The 23,788-nt window shown below is 34.4% G+C and overlaps 1 protein-coding gene across 5 annotated transcripts in view; it reads right to left on the bottom strand.

Annotated features, from left to right (window-relative positions):
- ADAMTS6 (ADAM metallopeptidase with thrombospondin type 1 motif 6) overlaps nt 1–23,788 on the bottom strand; it is a 147,819-nt gene that overhangs the window by 56,754 nt on the left and 67,277 nt on the right. For all 5 annotated transcript variants that reach the window (XR_001866129.1, XM_017747088.1, XM_008643545.2 and 2 more), the window contains exons 10-11: nt 16,334–16,480; nt 7,041–7,182 (exon numbers count right to left, since the gene is read on the bottom strand). Coding sequence is in view for 4 of the 5 variants with exons in the window: in XM_017747088.1 (XP_017602577.1) it covers nt 7,041–7,182; nt 16,334–16,480 (289 nt within the window). In the remaining variant the exon portion in view is untranslated. The remainder of the gene's footprint in view (nt 1–7,040; nt 7,183–16,333; nt 16,481–23,788) is intronic.

The raw sequence follows: 23,788 nt of genomic DNA, 5'->3' as shown, positions 1-23,788 counted from the left end.
ACCTCAGTAAATCCCTAAAGACAAAATGATAATTATGTAAAATTACTATGGGCTTTATCATGCTATTAATGTTGGAGCAAACACCTCTACTTAAATCAGAAAGGAGTTCTGCTTGAGACAGATATACAATATCCTAAAATCAACAGAATATTTCCTCAAAGAAAAACTATTCATAGCACCAAAGATTCACAAAAATAACCCAATGTATCAATTTGTAGACGTAATTTATATTAAACCCAAGAAATGAAAGGGTTTTTGTAATATCTTTCAAATACAGCCAAACTTATTTAAGATATTGTTTATTTTTCCCTGCTGTACTGCATTTAAAAGAAAACATAGAGTCTGCAGTATATTCTTTATCACCCTGTACATGAAATGAAAAATAACATTGACAGTCATTTGAAAACAAATGAGATACCTAAAAAGAAGAAAAATCCATCTGTGCTGTTATTCCATTAAATGAAAATTGAATTATACCAGGTACTCTTATGGCTATGTCGTCTTTATTTTCAACTGACCTTGGAAAACAAAGAAGTTCTGACCTGCTCTCCAGGTCAACCCCACAATCCCTATAGCTGCTACTAGGATAGTCATTGACTGGAGCTATTTCCTTACGCCCCCCAATATCTGCAACATCTCTAATCAATAGTTTTTAATAAGCCAGCCTTAAAAACATATGAGAAACTGCCCTGAAAAAGTCAGGCCCAAAATCACTAATATAAAGTATACTGCTTTTTTTTCACACACTCACACATACAAGCACGCACACTCACCCACCCACACCCACCCACAACAGGTGACCCTTTTAGGGCAGTCTTTTCTTCCATGGAGAAGGATGAAGCTAATACCTCTTTTGCCAATATTATATTTTTTGAATAATTTAATGAAACTAAGAGAAAGAAGCATAATCTGAAAATTAATAAATGACCTCAATGTCAGTCTCCAAACGTCTGGATTTAGCAACTACTAATTTGTAAAGCAAACAAGGGAAAAGTTTTAAAAATCCTGGAAACATAAACTGAAGCTGAGGCCTTTCACAAGATCAAGACAAGATAGATAACAACCTGTAACGGTGTATCTTAGGGCTCCATGACTTCAGTTTGGAATTCGGATGCTTGTATTTGCAGTAAATTAAACAAAGCTGAACCCATCTAGAGAAAAAAACACAGCAAATCAAATTACCTTCTTTTTGCCTAAGTATTATAAATGATGGAGCCTCTTTCTGTTGCATCATGCAAATTTACATATAGGCATTTCAAATTATGTAACATCTAAGCATCCTGTATCATAATCATCATAAATTGTTACAATACAGCACAATGAAAACTCAGTAATATGAACAGAGATCAAATTACTGTGCTGTTCTTGTTTTCAAAACTAATGAAAGCTTCCAACAAATGTTAGCAGTTCAGCCCATAAAATTTAAAAAAAAGTAAGATGGGAAATACATTCACAAAGCATATTAAATTGTGATAATTTGGGAGGTTCACCTTTTGTTCATAAAATTTTAAAATCTTAATTAGGTTTGTCTGTTACTTCAGCATGTTTAATTTATAATATGCTGCACCTCTTGATGAGCATTGCTAAAATACAGCATAAAAATAATTAGCTTGAGTTGCAATTCAGACCTGAAAATCATCAACAGAGTATTTTCAGCCTCATTGCTGAAATGCAGCTGACAACTCGACTAAAACTAGAAGACCCTAATCAGTAAGTGAACTCCAGAAGGTTCAAGGTTTTGTTCAGATAAGCACCCAAAAGTTACCATTTTAGTGCTTCACTACCAAAAGCTCACTGAGGGGTGCAGCATGTTATGAATCACAACATGCCAAAAGAATGTGAAAAAGAATACAAAACTTAAGTCACACCTTCGTATTATGCTACCAACATTCTTTCCTAAATATTGGGTGCTTATGTTGGGAATACTGGGAAACTACAGGAACCCTACAAAGTCAATCACCTCCCAGTACCATCTTCCCTTTCAAACTCACACAACCTATTCATATTTGTTCAAATAACATTCTGGTATCTGGAATCTCGTTACTGCTTCTACAATCACCTAATGCACTCCTCCTGTTCTGGTCACCAACCTCTCCTTGCACTTTTTTAACAGCATTCATAAGGTGCAGGCACATTGGTGTTGACATCTGTGTCTCTATGAGAGAGAAAGAGAAAAACAAAGACAGAAAAGAAGGAAAAGAGAAGGAGGTTTGGAGACCAGATAGTCCTAACGAAGAAAAAAAGAGGACTGCGGGAACTTGTTCAAAAAAGGATGCAAAAAGTACTTTAGGTTCCAGAAAGAGCAAAAGTTCTGGGACTTCCCTTGGCTATATACATCATAAACTCAGAAAAAAGAGAGAACAAAATTAATTTAATTTCAACACAATCCTATATGTCCTTATACAAGAAAAGTTTGAAACTTTTAATATGTAACACTGAAGGCCTGCACAATAGTGATGAGAGTTCTTTCAACTGACTAGCCAGACCTTGGGAAGCAAACAAAAAAAAAAAAAAGGGAAGGTTGATAAAAAATGACAGAGTATGATACCAGGATCTTCAATTCCTTTCTTTCCTTACACATACTTTTAACACCACTTCATGAACAATGCAATGTAAATCCATCTACTGAAACTACTTACTCTCAGCTAACAAACAAGAAGTATAAAGCGACTTAGTTATGGTATGATATATGAAGTTGTGGTCAAAAAAGATAAGTTATCAGATATTATGTCCAAATTCAACTAAATGCATGATGCTAGGCATAGTATCAATGGTGAGAGAACAAAAGGAAACCAGTAGCTTTGGTGCAAATATACACCAGTGGCATCTCTGCCTTTCCTTGTGAAAAATCACCAGCTCCGAGAATCTGCTTCTATCTTCCTATAAAACCCCTACACCAATCTTAATACTACTGCTCGTTATTTAACTGGAGTAAACCACATCAGTATTTAATGAGAAAAGTGACAGTTTAATTCACAAACATTTGTATGACCTGATTACAAGGGTCAATTGCAATTGCAATTGCAATTCCACTAGGCTTTTTGCTCTAGTGGAAATATTGTAGAGCTATAGGTGTATAGTGATGTGTTTACTCTGCTGGATTTGGAAGTCAGCTGACCAACTCTGGTGGAAAAGCATAAAATGCAAAAAAAATATACCAAATAATTACAAGCTACTATCTCTGAAACCCTGCTGCTAGCAGCCAGCAGCTTCGCAGACCGTGAAATGCAACACAGCAATACCAACCATATGCATAAAGTGTTAACTACTTTTAAAATATCTGAGGTTTTAGTCCTAAAAATGTAGGGAACAGCTCTAAAGCAAAGCATTATTTTGAACTACAAAATCAGTAAGTTACAGTCCGGCATTTTCCAGGTATTATTTAAAGTCATAAGGTAGAGAAATTGAAAGTCAAGAGTGGAATTCTTTCCTGAGTTAACCCAGAGACAGCCAACAGCCAACTGTTACTAGGCAGATGCTCAAAGGATATCAGAAGTCAATGAAGAAGTTCCCCTTACAATCACCTAAACCAAAAGACTAAAGGAGGTTCTGAACTACCAGTGGAGCTAACACACAGAGCAGAGAACTGAGACACATCTGACAATCAGCAGAAGAAAATCCACACTGCATCATCCTAGGAGACGTAGGATATCCAGCAGTTACATAACTGAAGAGGAACTAGCACTGTTTCTAACAATCTCTAAGTCTTCCACTGCAGTGAATCCAATAAGATACCTGAAAGCATGTACTGCCTTTAGGAAAAAGCTATGCATCAGTATTAAATGGCACAGTTTCCACCATTAGAATTTGGCTCACCAGAAGTCATAAATTTAACATTCTAATGAGTGTGAAAATATACCCTAAAATTGAAATATTTTAAATAGCTTGAGACATTGCTTTTCACTTCTTTATTCAAAATACCCATTTCTTCACCTAAATTCTGTTAAATTGTCCCTGTATCAGAAGGGATACAGTATAGTATATAGAATAGCATAGTATAGTATAAAGAACAATGCACATGTAACACTAAAGGATCACTGTCTACTTGCTAAAATATAGCTTTATTTTTTCAGCTCAAACAGCTAAGGCATCACTTTGAATTCCTCTCACTTAATGTGCTTAACAACACAGAGAAATCTGACCAATAGCTGCAATGCTTTTGCTAGAAGAGTTCTGTCCAAATGTAACTGTTTAACCAGGAGTAGCCCTTAAAATAGCACCAAAACTACTGAAGAGCTCCTTTTTATGCCAAATTGTCCCCTTTTCAGTAAACAAACACACACAAAAGCAGAAACTTGCAGTCCCTTTTTGTAATTGAGTTCTGATGCTTTAATTGGTCAAACACCTCTCCACATATTTAACTTCAAGTTCCTAAGTAAGAACAGCTCCAACTTTAACTGTGAAAAATTCATTGCAGAATTAGGACATTACCTATGATCTAAAGCAACAAAGAGTTTAACTAAAGATCCAGAGGGAGTGGATGAGAAAATAAGGGAGAAAAGGCAAGAAACACAGATTAACATTAAAGTTACATGGTTGAAAGAGGTAATTTTTCTAAAGGTTAGAAGATTATGGCAAAATTCCTAAGCAGAAAAAATGTGAAGATTTTCCAAGTTACTTTAAAAACATCACTTATATCAACAGGTACATCACAGCCCATAGGACACTTTAAGAGTTTTTGCCTTTGATTTGAGAGTTCAACTGTTTCTCTTGTCATGGCTTGCCACTAAAAACCAGTAAAGAACATGAGCAAGTGAAAAAAGCAAGCCATTTTCTCTGAAATTTGGAATTTATTTTCTTTTGGGTCACTAAACGCCCTGTTGGAAAACCTGCTCTACACCCTTTTTTACTAGACACTTTAAATAAGAAGGGCTAAAATAAATGCTTGAAAGGAGCTAGTATATGAACCACATTCACTGTTAATTAGGTATTTTTTTCTATGTTTTTCCACCATAGTTACACATGTGTCTGTTAGAAAAAGATCCATGAACTATTAATGGCATCTTCATGTGAATAATACATCGAAAAGAAATATCCAAAGCACTGACTGTTTACTTTTGATAATAACAGAGTTGAGCATTCAATTTAGCTCATCCTGGGATTTAGATCTAGTTTCATTATTCAGTCCTAAGATCCTTTCTTATGTAAATAAATCCTTTTTTAGGGAGGTATTTTTCATCTGCACCACCATCTCCCAAACGCTGCTTCTTCAAAATTATCACTTCAAATCTCCAAGATAATAATCACCATGGTCACATTTGCAGAGCATTATGGCCATGGCAGATATTTTAAAATGTAGATACTATTTTAAATGCATATTATTTCCTAGAATGGATATTACCAGACTTCTACAATAACTTATTTATTAGTATATGCAGTTTGAATCCTATGACCAAAAATAGGGTGGTTATTTTCTGAGACACTCGAAAGTTATGTTCACACTGATGGCACACTGATGGAACACAATACTCTATCAATTCAGAGGTGTGGTAATGAAGCTTCCCTTCATGAAGACACTGTCTCAATTAAGTGTCAACGTCTTTTCTGTAACTCTAAGGGAATCCAAAAAAAAAGCTTTTTAAGAAAAAAGGAAGCAGAAGGCAAAAAGCAAAGATAACCTACACATCTTCATTACTTCCAGTTATTTCTGGTTTAGAAACTGGGTTAAGAAAGAAAATGTTCTGTGCAGCAGGATCATCATAACAATGGTTACATAGTTTAACAGTGTTTAAAAAAACCTACATATACGTGGAAAAGCCAGGTTTTGCACATTATGAACTTTCCAGTTTAATTTAAAATGCAATATGTCTCCAAAGACTGTGCTATAAATCATAGATTAAATACCTGCAGATTTCCCTAGTCTGAAAATAAAAGATTGTGGTGAAAATTTGTAAGAAAAAAAGAAAATTAAAAAAAGGTATGACTTAGATGAAGAGACAGGAAATAGGGCCATTAAAGAACAGTGATGGGAAGTGAGAACTTAAAGAGGAACAATAAAGGCCAAAAGAGGCTTGATGAGGAATCAGAAGACCCAGAGCTAGTCAGCAAGCTACATAGCTCTTAGATCCTTTCCAAAATGCAATCTGACAAAGAGGCATCCCAAGAATAATACTGTATTTATCACCCCAGAGATATTAAAAATGGAATTTCTTTGTATTATTTCATTATTTTATCTGAATAATCTAAAAATTTTAAATTACTAAAACTATTTACTTTTAAACCATAAGATATGTTCTTAATGTTTACTTAGTGTGGTCTCAAGCTGATTATTACATAAGAAGCATAGCAGAATGTGTCCTTTAACTACATACTTTTGGCTGGAGGACTTTAAGTAAATATTTGTAACACAATGACCTACACGTGAAGGTTTTTATTTCTACTGTAAATTTATTTACTTTAATTATTGCACACTGGTACTTTCAGCCAAATCTCTGCTAGTACTTTGCTACTCAGTATTCTATTCAGCTGTCTAGCTTCATGTTCGTCTGTTCCCATAACCATAATTCATCTTTCAAAAATGATATCTGAATAATGTGAGATGCAACAGACTCAATGTCAGGGGAAAAACAAACAAACAAACAAACAAGAAAATAAAATCAGATCTGATAAATCAAGACAAGTAAAAAAGTAAGTTCAAACTGTAGCTTTATACTCAAAGGTTAAAGCCAACACAACAGACTTTATGTTTCAAGATTAATACAACATAAACCTGATCTCAACTAACTGAAATCAGGGAAAATTCTCTATTACACTTTACAAGAATCAGGATCGAGTGTTCTGGGCTCTTTTTTCCCCTACAGTTAAGGAACAGCTTACCTGGCTCATCGTTACCCACATTTTAGTGTACAGCACATACAAATGGCTCAAGCAAAAGATGCAGCATAAGGATTAAAATGAACCCTTTACTTACAAATGCTGGCACCGGATATGCTATTGGCAATCTGTAACCCACTACTACAACTAACTAAAGATTTATGTTCTAAAGGAATATATACAAATGACTAAGCAGAACACTCAGCATAAGGATTAAGACTTCTTACCCCATATTTACATTGGCGGGATGTTGCTCCATACTGGAAGCGACACTGTTCATCAGCATCATACACCTGACCTGGGGCCACAGCTGGATAAAGAAAGTCACGCTTGGGAGGCTCATTATCAAGGCAAGTACCACGGCCCGAACTGTTCAACATAAAGGACCAAATCAATTAGGAATTCTACTGACTGTAAATCACAGTAATGATATTACGTATCTAGTTCTTACTTTTAACAGTGCTGGGTGTGAAACAAATATGATTGCAATAAACAGACAGTAAGAAGGTACACCCATATTAACAAGAGAAAATATTTAGAGGGAATTAAGAAATTAAAATAATTTTTCATCATTACTATTTTTATAAAGTGCTTATTTTAGATTGTGAAATAATTTCATGAATTATCCTTTTTTAAAAGTGTGATAATTTCTGAGCCACACAAGACTGATTTTCATTTTTGGTTTAGGATTCCTGTTTGTTTTCACTGAAGAACAGCTACATTTGGTAATAAAATGAAAAATAAACAAATTAAGCAAATACAAGAAATTCAGTTTACAATTTGCAATGACTCTTCTGATCCTTCAAACAGCTAAGTATAATCTTATAGATATGAGCAGCTCAATTGGTTTATGTAAAAATAAAACACATTTGAGTTTCAACATGACAAAATGTTTATAGGATCAGGACCTTAATATGCAAGCTTTCCTTTCATTTGAGTGAAGAAAATGGTTACAGAGGTAAAAATTCTGCAGGAACTTCAAATTTACCTATACTAGGGTGAGTGAAAAAATTTACATGGGTCCAAGATCTTCTTTATTGTATTAATATTTAGTCTTAAAATTTTCATGTTAGAGCCAAAAGAATCATTTTTGAAAACGTCAGTATTTTCTTCTTTTTATATTCACTGTTTTGTTCAGTGGTTGATGGCTTTTTTCCAAAATATGCCCATATTTAACCACAATATTCTAGTGTAGTGGAATAAATAACAAAGAAAGCCAAAAGCAGACAGAGTTCTGTTTAGAAAACTTTGTACTTTGCTAAATATAATTATTCAGTTTTATTGGGTCAGTGTGCATAAAAGAGGACAGATGCTTTTTTATTTTCATTTCACATGTGAATAAGTGAGGATTTTCAAAGAATTCTTATGCCAACACTTAAAATTTTTTTCCGACATTCCTACCAATTTTGCCAGCACTTATGTTCTGTTTTTTTCCAAATCTTTTCCATGTACCTTGCCAAAGGAACATAATTTCAGAAGTGAATGTTCTACACTGTTTTTTGGAGACCTCCAATTTTCTAAACTTTTCATCTCCAGATAAAAAAAGAGCAAAAAGCCTCCTCTAACTATGCATTTTATGTTCTCATTTTAATCCTATTTTGATCAAGTCTTCAAAATACTACAAAAGGTCCTTTGGAAAAATGAAGAAACAAACATCTGCCAACCAGTTCAAGAAGGTGGCAAATAGCAACTAACACAAGAAGCAGGTAAATACTGGAAAAAATACAGTATTCAGTGACAAATTCCAAGGAATTTGGTGTGATTCACCTGCATGCATGCATACACACCACACCCATGCATCCCCTCAGCCAAAATCTACTTTTAAAATACCAACTGTGTGGTTCTGGCATAAAAAAATAGTGCACTTTCCCCTTTAACCCATGTAATTATTGCAAGTATATGTATTTTCTAGTAGCAGAAGTTGGGAAAATATCCTTCAATCTCTCCAAATATTTCAGTGTTGTATTTTGCGTGTATGAGGAGTGCATGTTAATAATTCCAGTATTAAAGAAACTCACATACAAGCTGATTTTTCTGCAATGTCTGGACTAAACTGCAGATAGAATCTTTGATTAAACAAGCAGTGAGAAGTTTAGCATTTGGCATCAGCTTGAGCTAGGATTGCCGTATGATGGGAACATTTTCATAGATTCCAATATTGCAGAGTTTACATGACAACTGTAAACTGTGATCTTGTAAACAGATGGCCAAGGGCACAGCATTTAAAAAACCTCATTACCTTCAGTGACTTCTCTCCACAGGCCTATGTACCCCTGCCCAAATTAGGTTACAGAATCAGTTCTAAATCTTTAAATTCACTAAACTTGTAAATTAAAATCTACACCTGCTCTACAAGACATATAATGGCAGAAAAGCAAGTCAAAAATTCTTGTACGGAATAGAAAAATATGAGTATTCTGGTCTAATTACCAGATTTGCATCATAATGAAATATTGCTGAAGTAATTAAGTGAGAAAATTACTACAGAGAAGTCATTTTCTTATTAGCTAAATTATACCACAAGCTCTAGACTGAAAATTTATTTCTGTCTTCCCTTCTGCTTCAGTTCCATTATTTATCTCAAGCAGCTGAGCAAAACTGACCCCTGATACTGTATTGCGGGAACTGAAGTATCCTGGAAAAGAAACGGCATGATCTTTATAAACACATTAATAAAACCAGAGACTTTCCATTGGTAATGAAAGGTCTGACCAAAGCTGTGCAAAGGATGAATACAGGCTGAGGACCATATAACCTTTCCAGAAAACTTTTACAGGACTTGGGAATGGTCCAATACTCTTGTGTGTATGTCCCTGTTCTCCTCTCTTTCTTTGTTCCATCAAAGCAAAACCCAGATACTTGAGGAAAAAAATTATGTGAAACTAGGGGAATTAACCAAAACGGTCCAAGAAGATTAATGTTTTTTGAGAACTTTATAAACAGAGATCTATCTAATAGTACTATCATTCAGGCATACAAAAGTGTACACTTAAAAAAAAGATAGGAAAGGACACCCCAAATACCTTCATATCCACAATTTTAGAAAATTTCTACTCACAATTGCTACTGTGCTCTGTGATTTTATCTTATATAGGAAGCATATACACCAAGTCAAAAATTCTACAGGATATCCCTGCAGAGCATTTCCATTCTTGAACATGGGGTTTATAAATCTTTAATGTCTGCAACAGAAATAAGACGATCTCAAACTGATCGTTACATTCTATTACTCTACAAGGTACTACTAGTGCTCAATGACTTTCTCATTTTCCTAATTTTAGGTTAATTTTCTGAAGTTTTATGGGACATACTGGGACTTGTTTCAATTATAAAATAGCTAAGCTTGATGTCATTTCATCCCAGTATTCTAGTGTAGTGTCTCCAGAGGTCATTTTAAAATACTCTACAATATAATTTAAATTTTTTTTTTTTTTTGTATTTTTTATTTTAATATCACAGCACAGCAAATTATTCTTCTGTTTGAAAGGATATCAAGGATACTAGAACATTCTAGGAAAGCTTAAGATTTCAGACTGCTATCACTGCTAACTGCTCAACCAAATTAACGCCAATCAGGGATTCAGTGTTTCTAAATCTTTACAGACTGAACAAGACAAAACTCAGGATCACCACCTTCAGCAGAGATATCACAGTTGTATCCAAGACCAATAAAGAGAAAAAGCAAAAACCATGGATGTAGATCTCTCAGCGTTTATGTTCCTGTTACAGTATCTATTCCCAAATATCCCAACTTACACATTATAACACAACTCCTTCAATGGCTGAAGAAAATATCCCAGAATGCTCATTCTGAAAATTGGTGTTTAATGTTACAGAATGTCCTCATTCATAGTAATGATGTGGACTATAACACAAGCTACTCTTAATGATCATAAATTAAATGTATTATAAATATTTGTGAATATCTGTTATAGCTAAACAATCATATACATAAATACATTGATAGTATACATAATGTTTTATTTAATTCTGATACCAAATTACCCATAAAATATGGAAAAAGCAAAAGTAAAAATGATTAACAAAGAACACAGAGCATTTTTACATATACATACCAATCAAACCATTAATTATTTACATTCCAATTAACCCAGATCCTAACAGAATCCTTACTTCATATTTATAAGTAAAAACTGATTTTTTAAGAGCACAAGGATATAGTTCTGTACAGGTTACAAAAGCTGCTTTACTTTACTTGACATTAATGGGTAAACTCTGCACACTGCTCAGTAGTCTACAGATCTAAGCATAAATATTTGGAGAATCTGGACATAAGTAACAGAAGTGTGATTTGGAGTGGTGTGCTTAAAATTAAAATGAAGCCAAATGCAATTACTAAATTAAAACTTTCTTGAATGTTAGGGAAATTCAGATTTGCCACTCACACTCCTGATAAAAATCTTCTTCCTTCCAATCTTTTAAGTAAGGTTGGCTCTGTCTTACTATCTATTTCATACAAAAGGCTTTGTAATCTTGCACAATCTTTTAATCACACTCAATTGTCCTTTGCTTGGTGGTAGTAATTTGCTGTTTCTTTAATGCATACTATCCCCCATATTGTCTTGTGTTCCAAAGCATTATTTTATTCATTGGAATAATTATCCAGCAGCCATACTAAGAAAAATCTATTTGTTCATGTATCAAAACCATCCTCCTATCAAAATCTGGTTTTAAGAGTTCAGGAGATACTCAGCTATAAAATACTGGACCAATCATTTATTTCATCAGATATTCTACAAATAAGTTAATGGAAATCTGCTGCTGATTCTGCCCTTTACAATTTCATTATATTTAAATAACTCAAGAGGTAGACAAAGAGTAATAATTGCGAAGTCAACACTCAAAGCCATATTGCCATCCCGTGATTACTGAAAATCTTTGGTCTTTTTTTCAACTAGGTAGCCCTTTAAGTAAAACATAAGACTTTCAAAGTTTAAGAAATCTTTGAGGACAGGTGCTTTTTATTTAATTATCCGTTAGCAAAAAAAAAATTTAAATATTAGTATAATTTAATTAAAGAAGCAAATTATAATCCAAAGTGTTGGTCAACACATAATACTGAATGTGAATGTTCTCCACTGATTTGTAGAAAGAGATACTAAATTTTGAGACGATTGATGTGATTTTATCTTTCAAAACTAGTCTTGGTTTATACTTTTTTTCAGAAGTTACTTTTCATTTCTGGAGTATGAGGGAACTGGTCAGTGTGCCACAGATGGTATACAAGGCATATATAGATGTATCCTATATTTAGCTTGCATATCCACTTGTATATTCAAGATTCTTGGGCAGGTGATGTCTGGACCAGAACATTGAATGAATTCTAATTTTTGTCTATATTGTCTGCATGGGCTTGTTTAGACCAAGATAGTTTTGGCTCCCTTCCAGAGTTACAAAGTTGTAGTCTAAGATCTAAATCCTGCTGTATGGCAATCATAGAGTGTCTCCAAGAATTTTCGGTGATAGATGTTACTGAAATAATTTAAGACTCTTGGTTCTCCTCCATCTTCAAAAGACAATCCTGCCTTTGAAAGATAGAGTTGGCCATCTTGCTTCTTTTAACTCCTCTCCTGATAATGGCAAGAAAAATAAACTGTGATTCCAGAAATCACCCAGTCTTTGTTATAACAAAGCACAGTAGTAATAGATACACACACACATTGCATGGAATGAAATTTATACTAATTGTTCTTCAGTCACTAAAAATAATTTTAGGCTTGGTCCTTTTCTCCTATGAACAGATATTGCAGGTTTCTATTCATCCCATGGGAATCTCTGTCCTCAGATACTGCTCTCCAAGCCTTGAATTCTCAGTCAGTAAAACTGTAATTAGTTCCATATAATGTTAGTGAAATTAGAGCCATTGCAAAGCACTTATGAACAATTCAGTTGATAAATGGAATGATGCCAATCTTTCACTCTACCTAAAAGCTTGATAGACAACAGCTATTATAAGCTTGGCAGACAACAGCTATTATGTGCTTCAAGGAACGTTTTCTCCAGAAAAAAAATATTTCCTTTGGCCATTGCTATATCTGTGCTGGTTGACCATCCTTGCTGAGAGTTTTGGTAGATCTATTAGCAATACACAACTTTTCTTTGTCTTATTGTCATCCTTTGAGCCATATTCATCCTCTTTCCATCCTCCTTCCAGCACTTCCGCAAAATAATCTGTGTTCCCAACTACTGCCTGACTGAACTGATACCCTCCAGGTGACACTTAATGGTTACTCCTCGGTGCAAAACTGCTGTAGCAAGTGGTGACCTGAACTGGCAAATGAGTAAATCCACATTAATCTACTTTACCGTAAAACACTCTCAACACATAACGAGATTCTATCAAAATTCATCCCAATTGCATTAATGTGGTACTATGATAGCCTGGCCCAAATGTGTACAAAGATCCAAAGATATAAATCTAAAAGGTCTCACAGACCAGGTTTCTGCTTGGCTATGAGCATTTAAAATCCTTGTGTCCTATCTTTCTTGTTAGACACAGCTAAATGAATTCCAAACCAGCTTGGCCTCTAAAGCTCTACATCAGCATCTTTCTCACCTGTTGCTAAGTTATGAAGAAATATGAGGGGAAAAAAAAATTCTCATCAGGATGCAGATTTCTGCTCTTCTAAAAGCAGTCAAGGAAATGTTGCCACATGAAACTTGCTATTTTTCTTTGCTTCTTGCTAACTGATTACTACCTACAACTGAAATTTATCTGCTGTTAGAGCTATTCTGTCTTAAGGAAAGGTGTGAATGGGTAAAAAGTGATTTTGCATTCTGACAGTTATCCTGCAGGTACTTGTGTTAGTCTAACAGCTTCCTGTTGTCATTGAGATGGCATAAAAGCTGGTGAGGATACTAGAAACTGGAGAAACAAACTACAGTTTTACAGACTACTCTACCTTATGAAATAATAAATCAAATATTTTAAGAAAAAAATTATCAATTAATTGATATTAGATCCACAGACAATAAGCATAGATCTATAATGAACAGATCATGTTTGAGAAATCTGACATTTTTAAAAACAGATTCCAGAACTACTAGATGAAAGAAAAGTTATATTTGACTCTTAGAACAGTATTTAACACAGTATTCTATAAAACTCGAAAATCTATAAAAATTGCAATGTGTAAAATAATGTGTGTCCAAGGTGGCTTTGAAAAAAAATAACATTTCCATTCCAGGTTACAAAAATACAGCTAAAGTATTATAAAAAATAATTCATTATTGAATCTTCTATGCATAGACTTTTGTTTTACTCTAGCTCAGATATCACTTAGTATCTTCAGTAATTTTTTTTTTTAATTCATAGATGGTAGTAATTTGAGTAGAGTTGCAAACACTGGCAATGATAGAGAAGTATCTTAAAAAACCTGAGGAGATTAGAACTGTGGGAATAGATTCAACAGAATACTTCTGGATTTATGTTGATGTAAGTGCAATTTCACTGCCATCCCATATACTACAAAATTAAACTTAACCATAAATAAAACCTCTGGAATGGAAAAGAATAATGGAGATGCTAAAAGTAAATAATAAAATAAATCAATTGAAAAACCATGATGTAAAAAGGCTCAAGATAAAAATGTTTTTAACTGGCAGTAAAAATTTGAAAGACCACTGCATACATCAGGCTAAAATTTGAAACTGTGCAGGAACATTATAAACAAATGTCCAGCTCTATTATATTTGCATAACAACACAAGCCACAGAATTTTATCATGTTCCTTTCCCAAAAATCCATAAATAAGAAATAACTTCTTCACTTTATGCTGAATTATGTCCTCGTCAACAGACAACTTATTGTCAGGACAATTATGGGACCAAAATGCAGTCTTTTGGAGAAGAGCAACAAATAGAAGTAAATAAGACAGAGAACTGCAGAAGTGTAACAAGAAGAACAAGCTCCCAAATACTACCTGAACTTATGTAAGCCTGCAGTCAGGACTACAAAGCTGTGAAATGATCTTAGAAGAGATATGAAAACATTAATCTTTTTCATGGTCAAAACCAGGCTGCAATGACATACTAGAAAGACTACTAATGGGAACAGCATTGAATGAAAATAAATAACTGGTAATTATAAAACAAAATAACTATGTATATATTTTTAAATAATGCTAGTGTTAAATAAATACATATATATATATATACCTATATATATATATCTACTTAGCAAATGAAATTATATTGTGAGAAACCTGTATCACACATATATGGTAAGGATGATTTATACATTTATTGCTTTATTTTAGATATTAATCTTAAATACACCAGTACATAAAACTGTGTGGGTGCACAGTTCAGTGGTCTGATACAAAATGCCTATTACCACCTATTACAGTAACTGATGACAAGTTTTCTTCCTCTGAATAGCAACAACATTAAATGTCTGTCTCTGTCCACTGACTCTATAGGAAGCTCAAGCACCTCATCAGCCCAAGTCAGTGATTCTCTACATCCTGTGGGAAGCTACATTTGAATCAACCTAAAGGTTTTGGTCTGGATGAGTCCCTTCAGACAAGATACAGAAGACAGCATCTTATTCTGAATTTAGATCCCTGAAAGAGGAGGAGATGCTAATTTTGTTCTTGGTAGCCTGACAGTTAAACACTTGACTGGTTTAAGTCCCTCCCTTAAAGTACAGTAAGTGTCTGAGTTACTGAACAACCTGTGTTTCCTAAGGGAATGACTGCACTAATGACACTGAACCTGCCAACTAAATGTTGTTTTCCTCCAATAAAGCCATTCTTTCAGCATCTAAAAAATCTGTTATGAATCTGTTATTGGTGAACTCATGGTTATATGTACTTGTCTTCAAAATTTAAAACACATACAAAGCGTCATTATGAATCATCTATACCAGTGAATATATTGATATGAGTACATTTTTGTGAATAACATATTTCGACTGAATTTTTTCACAGTGAAATTTCAGGTAGCAATCTACTTCTGGATAAAAATCACCACAGAAGTAGAGGTTATCAGAATTTTAAGGTATTAATAGAAAGATCTATGCCATCCTCTTCTATAATCTTTATATTCTCACCAATGGTACCAAAGAACATTGATAGGTAAAAACCCACAAGACTGCATAAAAAACATCTGACGAATGAAATGTAAAAGGAACAGAGCTATAGCCTTCTTCCCTTTATTAGATTCCCTCACATTACGCATGCATGCAAAACATGATCCATAGACAAATTCTGCCCTTCTCTAGTTCTCACTCTTAGATTAATGAAGTAATGAGGTATGATCAGCATTTCAGAATTTTTGAATAGATTAAAAACAGTAGAGAACTGGGAATGGAGCAAAAGAAGCTTTTGCCGTTACATAGAAACAATGCTCTACAGAAAAAAGGTCTTAAGTGACTCACTATATTTCTGTCTACTCAATATAAAAATGTAAACCATCAGAACAGATCACTCTATTTCTACAATTGATCCCAAAAGGTGTCAATTTTTTGAAAACTCATTTTTCATGAGAGATTACTTACTCTAAAAAGCTGGTGATGTAATCCCGACTGCAGGCCGACCAAGAGAAAGGATTGGTGTTTGCTGTAATATGAGCTGCCATTAGCTTTGCTGCTTCATGACCTTTGGTCCCACAGGAATTTCCAATTCCATCATGATTCATACCAAAACTGCTCAAAAGAGAAGGAGAAAGAGCCCATTACTCTTTTATGGCATCATATATCTCTTAAAACATAATGTCACCTTTACAGCAATCATGTTGGACCCAAAACAACACAGTGCAGGAGAGCTCCTAAGTGTACAGTCAGTTAAGTTCTGTTTAGTTTATTCAGATCTCAGAATATGGCACAATTACATAACCATGTTTCCTCCTATGGATTTTTGGAAGTATTTTATTTGTTTTCTAAATCTTTTAAAGAAAACATAACAGTATCCTTGCAAGACGAATACAGAGCACTGAAGCCTTTATTTGGTATGGTACCTGGATATGGAATATTTATTTTAGCTCGGACTCTTGGATTAGTAAAAAAGGACAAATAGGCGCTGTTGCTGTAACAATACAGTATATATAGGCACACTGAAAACAAGGATAATTCAAGTCAAACATGGGGTTTGCAATTCCTAGGGCCATCCTGTACTCACACTTCCCCTCTGTATCTACTCACAGAAGGACTTGGAGCCCTTCTATTAGAGCTTTGCTTTGTCAAAGAATGTCAAAATGAAGACAATTAAAAATAGAAAATGTGATAAGAAACCTCTGCATGGAACTTGGACAGATGAGGTTTTCAGGCAAGAAATTAACTTTCAAGAAAGATGATATGACCCTCATAAAAAAATATGGTTAAAGAATCCTTATGTCTTAAAAACCCCTTGAACTACAGATCATCAGCATAACCATTAAATTAAAACTAGAATTTCACAGGCCATCTATTTGAACAGACTTTCATTGCAGACTGTCTTTGTTTAGGACAATCAACAATGTGTACTTTATGGACGTGACATAAATGAGGCACCTCAATAGTATACACATATAGTTCTCAATAGTATACACATTTCTAAAACTCCACTCTCTTAGTCTTTGATTAATTTCCATTAATCACTTGGGGGAAAAAATTTGTTCCCTCATTTCTTATTTTTTTAAATATTAAGCTTTGGTCAAATTTACTCCTTCTCAAATAGGGTACAAGGCTTAGGAAATCAGAGGGGCAGACAGTAAGAGACACAGGAACTTATGAGACAGAGAAGTGATTAAAACAATGCCAAAACTGAGACTCTGAACTTCCAGAATCATGCAAAGAGGTCTGTCTTTGGAGTCTTCTGTATGCTAAAAGGCTCTCTGATTTCTTACTCATCATTCAGGAACACAAATGTGTTGAGGCACTCAGTTTTGATTTTCTGTAGTATTTAGGACTGACTGCAAGAACATACAAATGTACTATGGTAGTACATAAGAAACTGACCATTTATCAGCTGACAATACCACTTCATACCAGTTCATGCCACTTCCTTTACTGAAAGCTGAGGCAGTTGAGTTATATTAATCTAAACACATTGCTCCAGAATGTGGTATAAAACCCCAAGAGTTTAATGTTACCCCGAGCTTCAATACACTGAGTACTACTTCACCTCTTCAGATGATCATAATAACTTACAAGTGGAAGGTGTTGGTACCATTCCTTCCAAAAAAAAAAAGAACATCTGTGAATGATGGATGTTTCCTACAATACCAGGAAGGACTTAATCAACAAAAAAGCACGGCTTCCTTGCCTATGGGATGTCTCCCTATGGAATACCTATTCTGCAGCAATGCCTGCCTGTATCTGGCTGTTTTTGATCTCTCACAAATGCAGAATGCTGTATACTGTATTATACACTGGAAAGGTCTGACAGCTTAGACTGTTATATAATCAAATAAAGAATGTCCCTCGCATATAAAAAATACAGCTTTAATTAACTTATCTGAGCAATGTACGTAACGCAATGAAACTTTCAGACCAGTGTTAATTCTTATGATCTTATCAGATACCTGTCCATATTAGGAGAGGAAAGAACTTAGATGTCTTGTGCAACAAACTGAACCAGAATTTAACAATGAAAAATGTGCTTTATTTACGTATTATCAATGGCAATAATCTCCTAGAATTTGAGGTACTTCAAACAGTAATACTCCTTTTTGAATTGTCTCTGTACCATTTCTGAAAACAGAAAACCTTCTTTTTAAATAATCCCCATAAATTACTTGTTTATAGAAATGAGTTGGATGATTCTTACATTCATTTTATCTCTAATTAGTGTATTCCATTTTCTAAAAATCTTACTGATTTCAACTCTCTGGGAACTGAAATTTTTTATCTTTTGGGCATATGATTAAAAGAACAAACTTCATAGTTTAATAACTTTCTTTCCATCAGCTCTCACAGATGATGTTGGCGGCAGTAGCAGTGATATGTCTGATAAAAAGCATGTCTGTGAGTGGAAGCCATAATTTCTGATGCACATGGGAACTCAATCAATGCCTTTCCATGAGCCAATGGTATACTCATTTTTTATAAATATTCATTCACCGACATCATCTATTCCTTTCCAAGAAGGCTTTTCTACTTGCCCTTGCTTCTGAATTTAGGAGGAAAGTGATCATGAGGTGCAGGTAACTTTTTCTGGTGTTTGCAGAGGGGTTTTACAATTACTGTCATCATTTCCAAAGATGGTTGTGGCAGCATGCCATTACAGTCCAGTAATTTGCACTCCTATGGGCAGGACTGCAGATGGAAACACATTTCTGACCAAACTGCCAGTTTTATTTCCATCAGAACATGCCGGTCATATTTGACCATCATTACATTAAAACTAGGTCTTTACAAAAGCATGTTTGCAATTGGATTGGCATGGAAAGGTAGAGAAGAAAGTAAGGAACATAAAATATTCTTTGTGGAGCCACTGTTATAATTTGCCTACCTTTTTCAAACTCATTAAACATACACGGACTGTATTCCTTTCACTGGCTTAAAAAGCCTGTCCAAAACTACCAGTATAATTTTGTCTTTACAAGAACAGCCAGATGAATGAGCAGAGACTGAAGTCTCCTCAGGTGATACAGAAGTTATTATGTGAAGTTATCTTTCCACCTAAAATCTCAAGGAAGAATGTTTAACCCAGCAGCTCTTGTGTTTTCAAGCATTATGGCTCCTCATTTCCCAAGAGAGCACTTACCTTACATTTAAGAACTGTGCAAAGTAGAAACACTAAGAACCTTAAAACTATAATTGAAACTCTCCTGCAAATTATTTCTAGTTTGTATACTTCTTAAAAAATTCTAAGGCAGCACATCCTAGTAGTGCTCACTGCCTGTTTCGCTTACTAACATCTGTAACTGAACAGATTTTTTTCCTTTTGGCAATCTGTTTTTCCTTATATCTGAAAAAATTATCTGAGGAAGTTATTTGTAATACACATCCTACTTAAGATCCAACCTCAAAAATCACAGGGGAGATAACTAGTGTCAGCTGCACTGAATAAAACAGCAATAGATAAGGAGAGACCCTGGAGTATAAGCAGAGGGAAGGATGTGAATGTAAACTTCTTGTCTAGCCTTCCTTTATCTTGCAAAAAAACCCCAACATTGCAGGTCCCTACATTTCCATTTGGTTACTGATACATTTGATGGTTCTAAACCATGATGGTTATGGCTGCCAAAACACTTACTGCTGATACATATGAAATTACAGCAGTTATTCTTGTGAGACAGCCAGAACGCTTCCATTCTTATTTACTATCCAGATACTTAAGATTCAGAGAAAATAGATCCATACCAATGCATCTCCATAATCTGTGCTGAGATTTACTTTGTTACCATGTACTTTATTAGCACTGAAGTTACCTTTAAAAGTGGTACTCTGGTGAAATGCCATTTCTCAACCAATTATCTCTGCTATTTGACTGAAGTACTAATTATCTGCATATCAAAACCTTCCCTAGCTTTCTTAGGGTTTGGAGCATTCAGAAAAGCACAAATTGCTAATGTTTAATTTCTTTAAATACAATAGAGTTAATTTATTTCATGTTAATTTTTTTGTTTCTTACCAATTCATGAGTTACCTGAATTTGACCCAGTTTTTTTTAAAGCAGTGTCTTTTATGTTGTTCCGCCACTTGTTTAACAGCCTTAGGAAGAAGTATGCCAGAGACAGAATTGTGAGACAGGTGAGGAAACAAAGTTACAGGAACACAAGCAAGAGAAATACCGTAAAGTCAAGCACTGGATCTTCTTGTTCATTATCTGAAGCTGATTCACAGCTGCAAAGATGACATATGCTCAGAATAAAGAATTGACACCCTATCTTTCTAAAACAAAGTAAAGAAACTTACACCTTAAGAGGTTTTATGATATTAATTATCTGTACTAGGAGATAAACACACATGCTAAGAGTGAAATGGGCCATTTTCAAGTAATTATCTTGACCTAGGTACACTGCAAGTATTCCTCCAGTGTCTCAGCATGTTAGACACACTGATCTAACATTTATGGAGAGTGAAATAAAGGGTAGGGAAGGGTCATAAAGTGCAGCAGTGAAGAATACTTTAAAACTTTCTAAAAGTAAATCTCGACCAGAGTGTAGGCATGCTTGAAAAAGTATTCTTGTATTTGACAGAAGACTGAAATAGCAAATAATAATTTGCTTGGAGAAACTGAGTTTATTACATTAGATGCAAAAATTTTCATAAAATTTGTATTAAGTAATTTTGCCAGTGTATTGTATTTATTCTCATAGTTTAAAATGTGTAATTTAAATATCTATATATGTATTTCATATAGCTTAGAATGTCTATTTAGGGCCTACATTGAAAAATTAGAAATGTCAGCTTCCCTACATCTGTAAACATAGGCATGGCTTTAAATACGCCTTTTCTTAGTGTCAGTAGAAAATACACAAGGGGAGAACCACGTTCAACATTATTTTGTTCAACAAAAAGTGAGTGAATATAAACTGCTATTAAACAATAATAGAAATTTTTTTGCCTACAATATCAGAGCTATGAGCTACACAGAACAAAGCACAATTTCTATGTGGACATACATGGTCATGGTAATTTTATTAATTACTCTCATGTCTACTAGGAGTGAAATATTTTCCAGTTGTTACGAGGTTATGGTAAATTTTGGAGACCTTACAATCATCAGATTTTATGTTTTCTCAGTAACAAAGGTAAGCAGTTTTTCTTTACTTTTATAAATATTTTCCCCATACATCTCTTAACAGAAAATTCTCCTCTTTCTATGTAGTCCTCCATATATTTTTAGTCAATGGTACAAAAGTATTGGTTATAGCTACATAACAGCATGAAAATTAAAATTTGCCCCTAAATGACATTACAAATGAAGGGATAAATAATCAAAAAGTATTGAAAAATCAATTTATTTTAATTTAGGATTCCAAACATTGATAGCATTTATTGAAACTACCTAACACTACATATTCCTCAAGGGAGGAATCAAGGTTAATTAGTTACTTCACTTTCTATTTTCATATCTTAACACAGATTTTTAACCTTAACTGCTGATTTCCTGCATTTGGAGATCATTCTGCAGTTTGGAATATCCTTAATGTTTTATTTTGAAGTAATGCAAAATTTTAAACTTTAACTTTGGTCAAACACATTAGGTCCTTGAAAACTTGGGAAACAAACTAATTCAATAATAGGAGATTTATAAAAAGCATATCTGCTATGAAATTCAACATAATTTTAGCACACTTCTATCATCATTTTTCCTATTTACTTCCTAAATACTGTTCTCCTCTCAGTCCTGGATGATGACAAAACACCCCATCAAGTAGAATTTTTATATATGAGCATCATTTAGTATTAAATAACATATGAGGCTCTTAAAAGCACAGCAATTTCTAATTTACTAAAAACCAATGCAGTTTATTCAGAAACCTGAACTTTCTCATGGGGAAATGACAGAGTTCTACGGGACTATTACAAAAAAGCAGAGCACAAACTTCTCCTGGATTACACTGCCACAGCTATCCAGCCTTCATGGCACAATAATACCATCAAGTAAGGCTTGTGTACTACACAAAGCCAATAGTGCAAATGCATCAGGTATCTACACTGCAGGCCAAAGTGGAAAGTATTGGCTCCAATCAGGAAGCAAACTTCTGAGTTCAGATTTCCTTTGGAAATTCAAGATGCCCTGAAGGTTATGATAACCTTCCACTTCACCCCCATTTATTCTCTTGCACTTTTTTTAAGACTTGTGAAGTGTTACTACATCCATTTTCCTTGATAAAATTGCTTGTTAGAAAAACTATTTTAGTATTGCAAATTCTAAACTTCAAATAATATTTCAAAGGTATGTAGAGACAGACTTTTTTCAGATTTTAAATATAAACGTGTCACATAATTGGGAGGTTTTGCCTTATGTTTATGATATTTCATTCTATATGCATGTCATTAAAACTGAAGTCCCAGAGAAAACTTTTAAAAACTTGCAATATTATAAAAGCAAGCATAAAATAACATTCCTTTAGCAAAAAAGATCAAGGCAGGGGATGGAGGGTGGGGGGTGAGAGAGTTAGAAAATAATTATATGGTCTTATGTGGCTTGTGGACACATTTTGGTTAAGGTTTTTGTTGGTTTTGTTTTATTCGGTTTTTTGCTTCTTTGGTTGTTTTGGTTTGGTTTCTTTTCGTTTTTTTTCATTTTGTTTTTTCTGGGTTTCGTTTTGGTTTGGTTTGCGGTTTTTAAACTAAAAAACTTACTTAAACTGTCCCTAAAATTCAAGCCATTTGAACTCCATCACTCCTAGACATCTAGCAGGAAAAAGCTTAATGTGTTCTGTTTGCTGTTGAGGTGTTCCTACACTGTAGATTTGAGACAGTCTGCTATAGTTAAAGATGGAAGACATCATTGTCAGAGACAAAACAATTAAAATTGCATCAGCTGGAGAGCTGACAGGAGGTGATGTTAGTACAATCCATCCTAGCTGTGTTTTAATTAGTTTTAAAAAAGCTATTGTGAAGTTTGGTATATGTGTCTCTATTACCTCAGACTGGAATATTTTCTTTGTAGTTGTACACCAAATACATTTCTTGACACGCACTTCTTCTAGAAAACATCCCACTAAAACTCAGGTCCTCTGCTGCAGCTGAGGTTTGACTGATTGTGGTGAGTTGACCCTGGCTGGATGCCAGGTGCCCGCCCCTCTTGTCCTCAGCTGAAAATTTGAGGAAAGGTTTGCGGGTTGATATAGGGACAGGAAGAGACCACTCACCAATTACCATCATGGGCAAAATAGATTCAACTTTCTGAAATTAGCTTAATTTTATTCCGAATCAAATCAGAGTAGGAGAATGAGAAATAAAAACCAAATCTTAAAACAACTTTACCCCCATTCAGGAGCCGGTTCTCCATTAAATTCTTCAACATGGGTCCTTCCCATGGGCCGCGGTCCCTCACGAACTGCTCCAGTGTGG

The sequence above is a fragment of the Corvus brachyrhynchos genome, unplaced genomic scaffold (assembly GCF_000691975.1).
Source record: "Corvus brachyrhynchos isolate BGI_N302 unplaced genomic scaffold, ASM69197v1 scaffold131, whole genome shotgun sequence".
Lineage (NCBI taxonomy): Eukaryota > Metazoa > Chordata > Aves > Passeriformes > Corvidae > Corvus > Corvus brachyrhynchos.
Note: the sequence above shows the minus strand (reverse complement) of the source record. Positions and strands in the feature narration are given on the sequence as shown.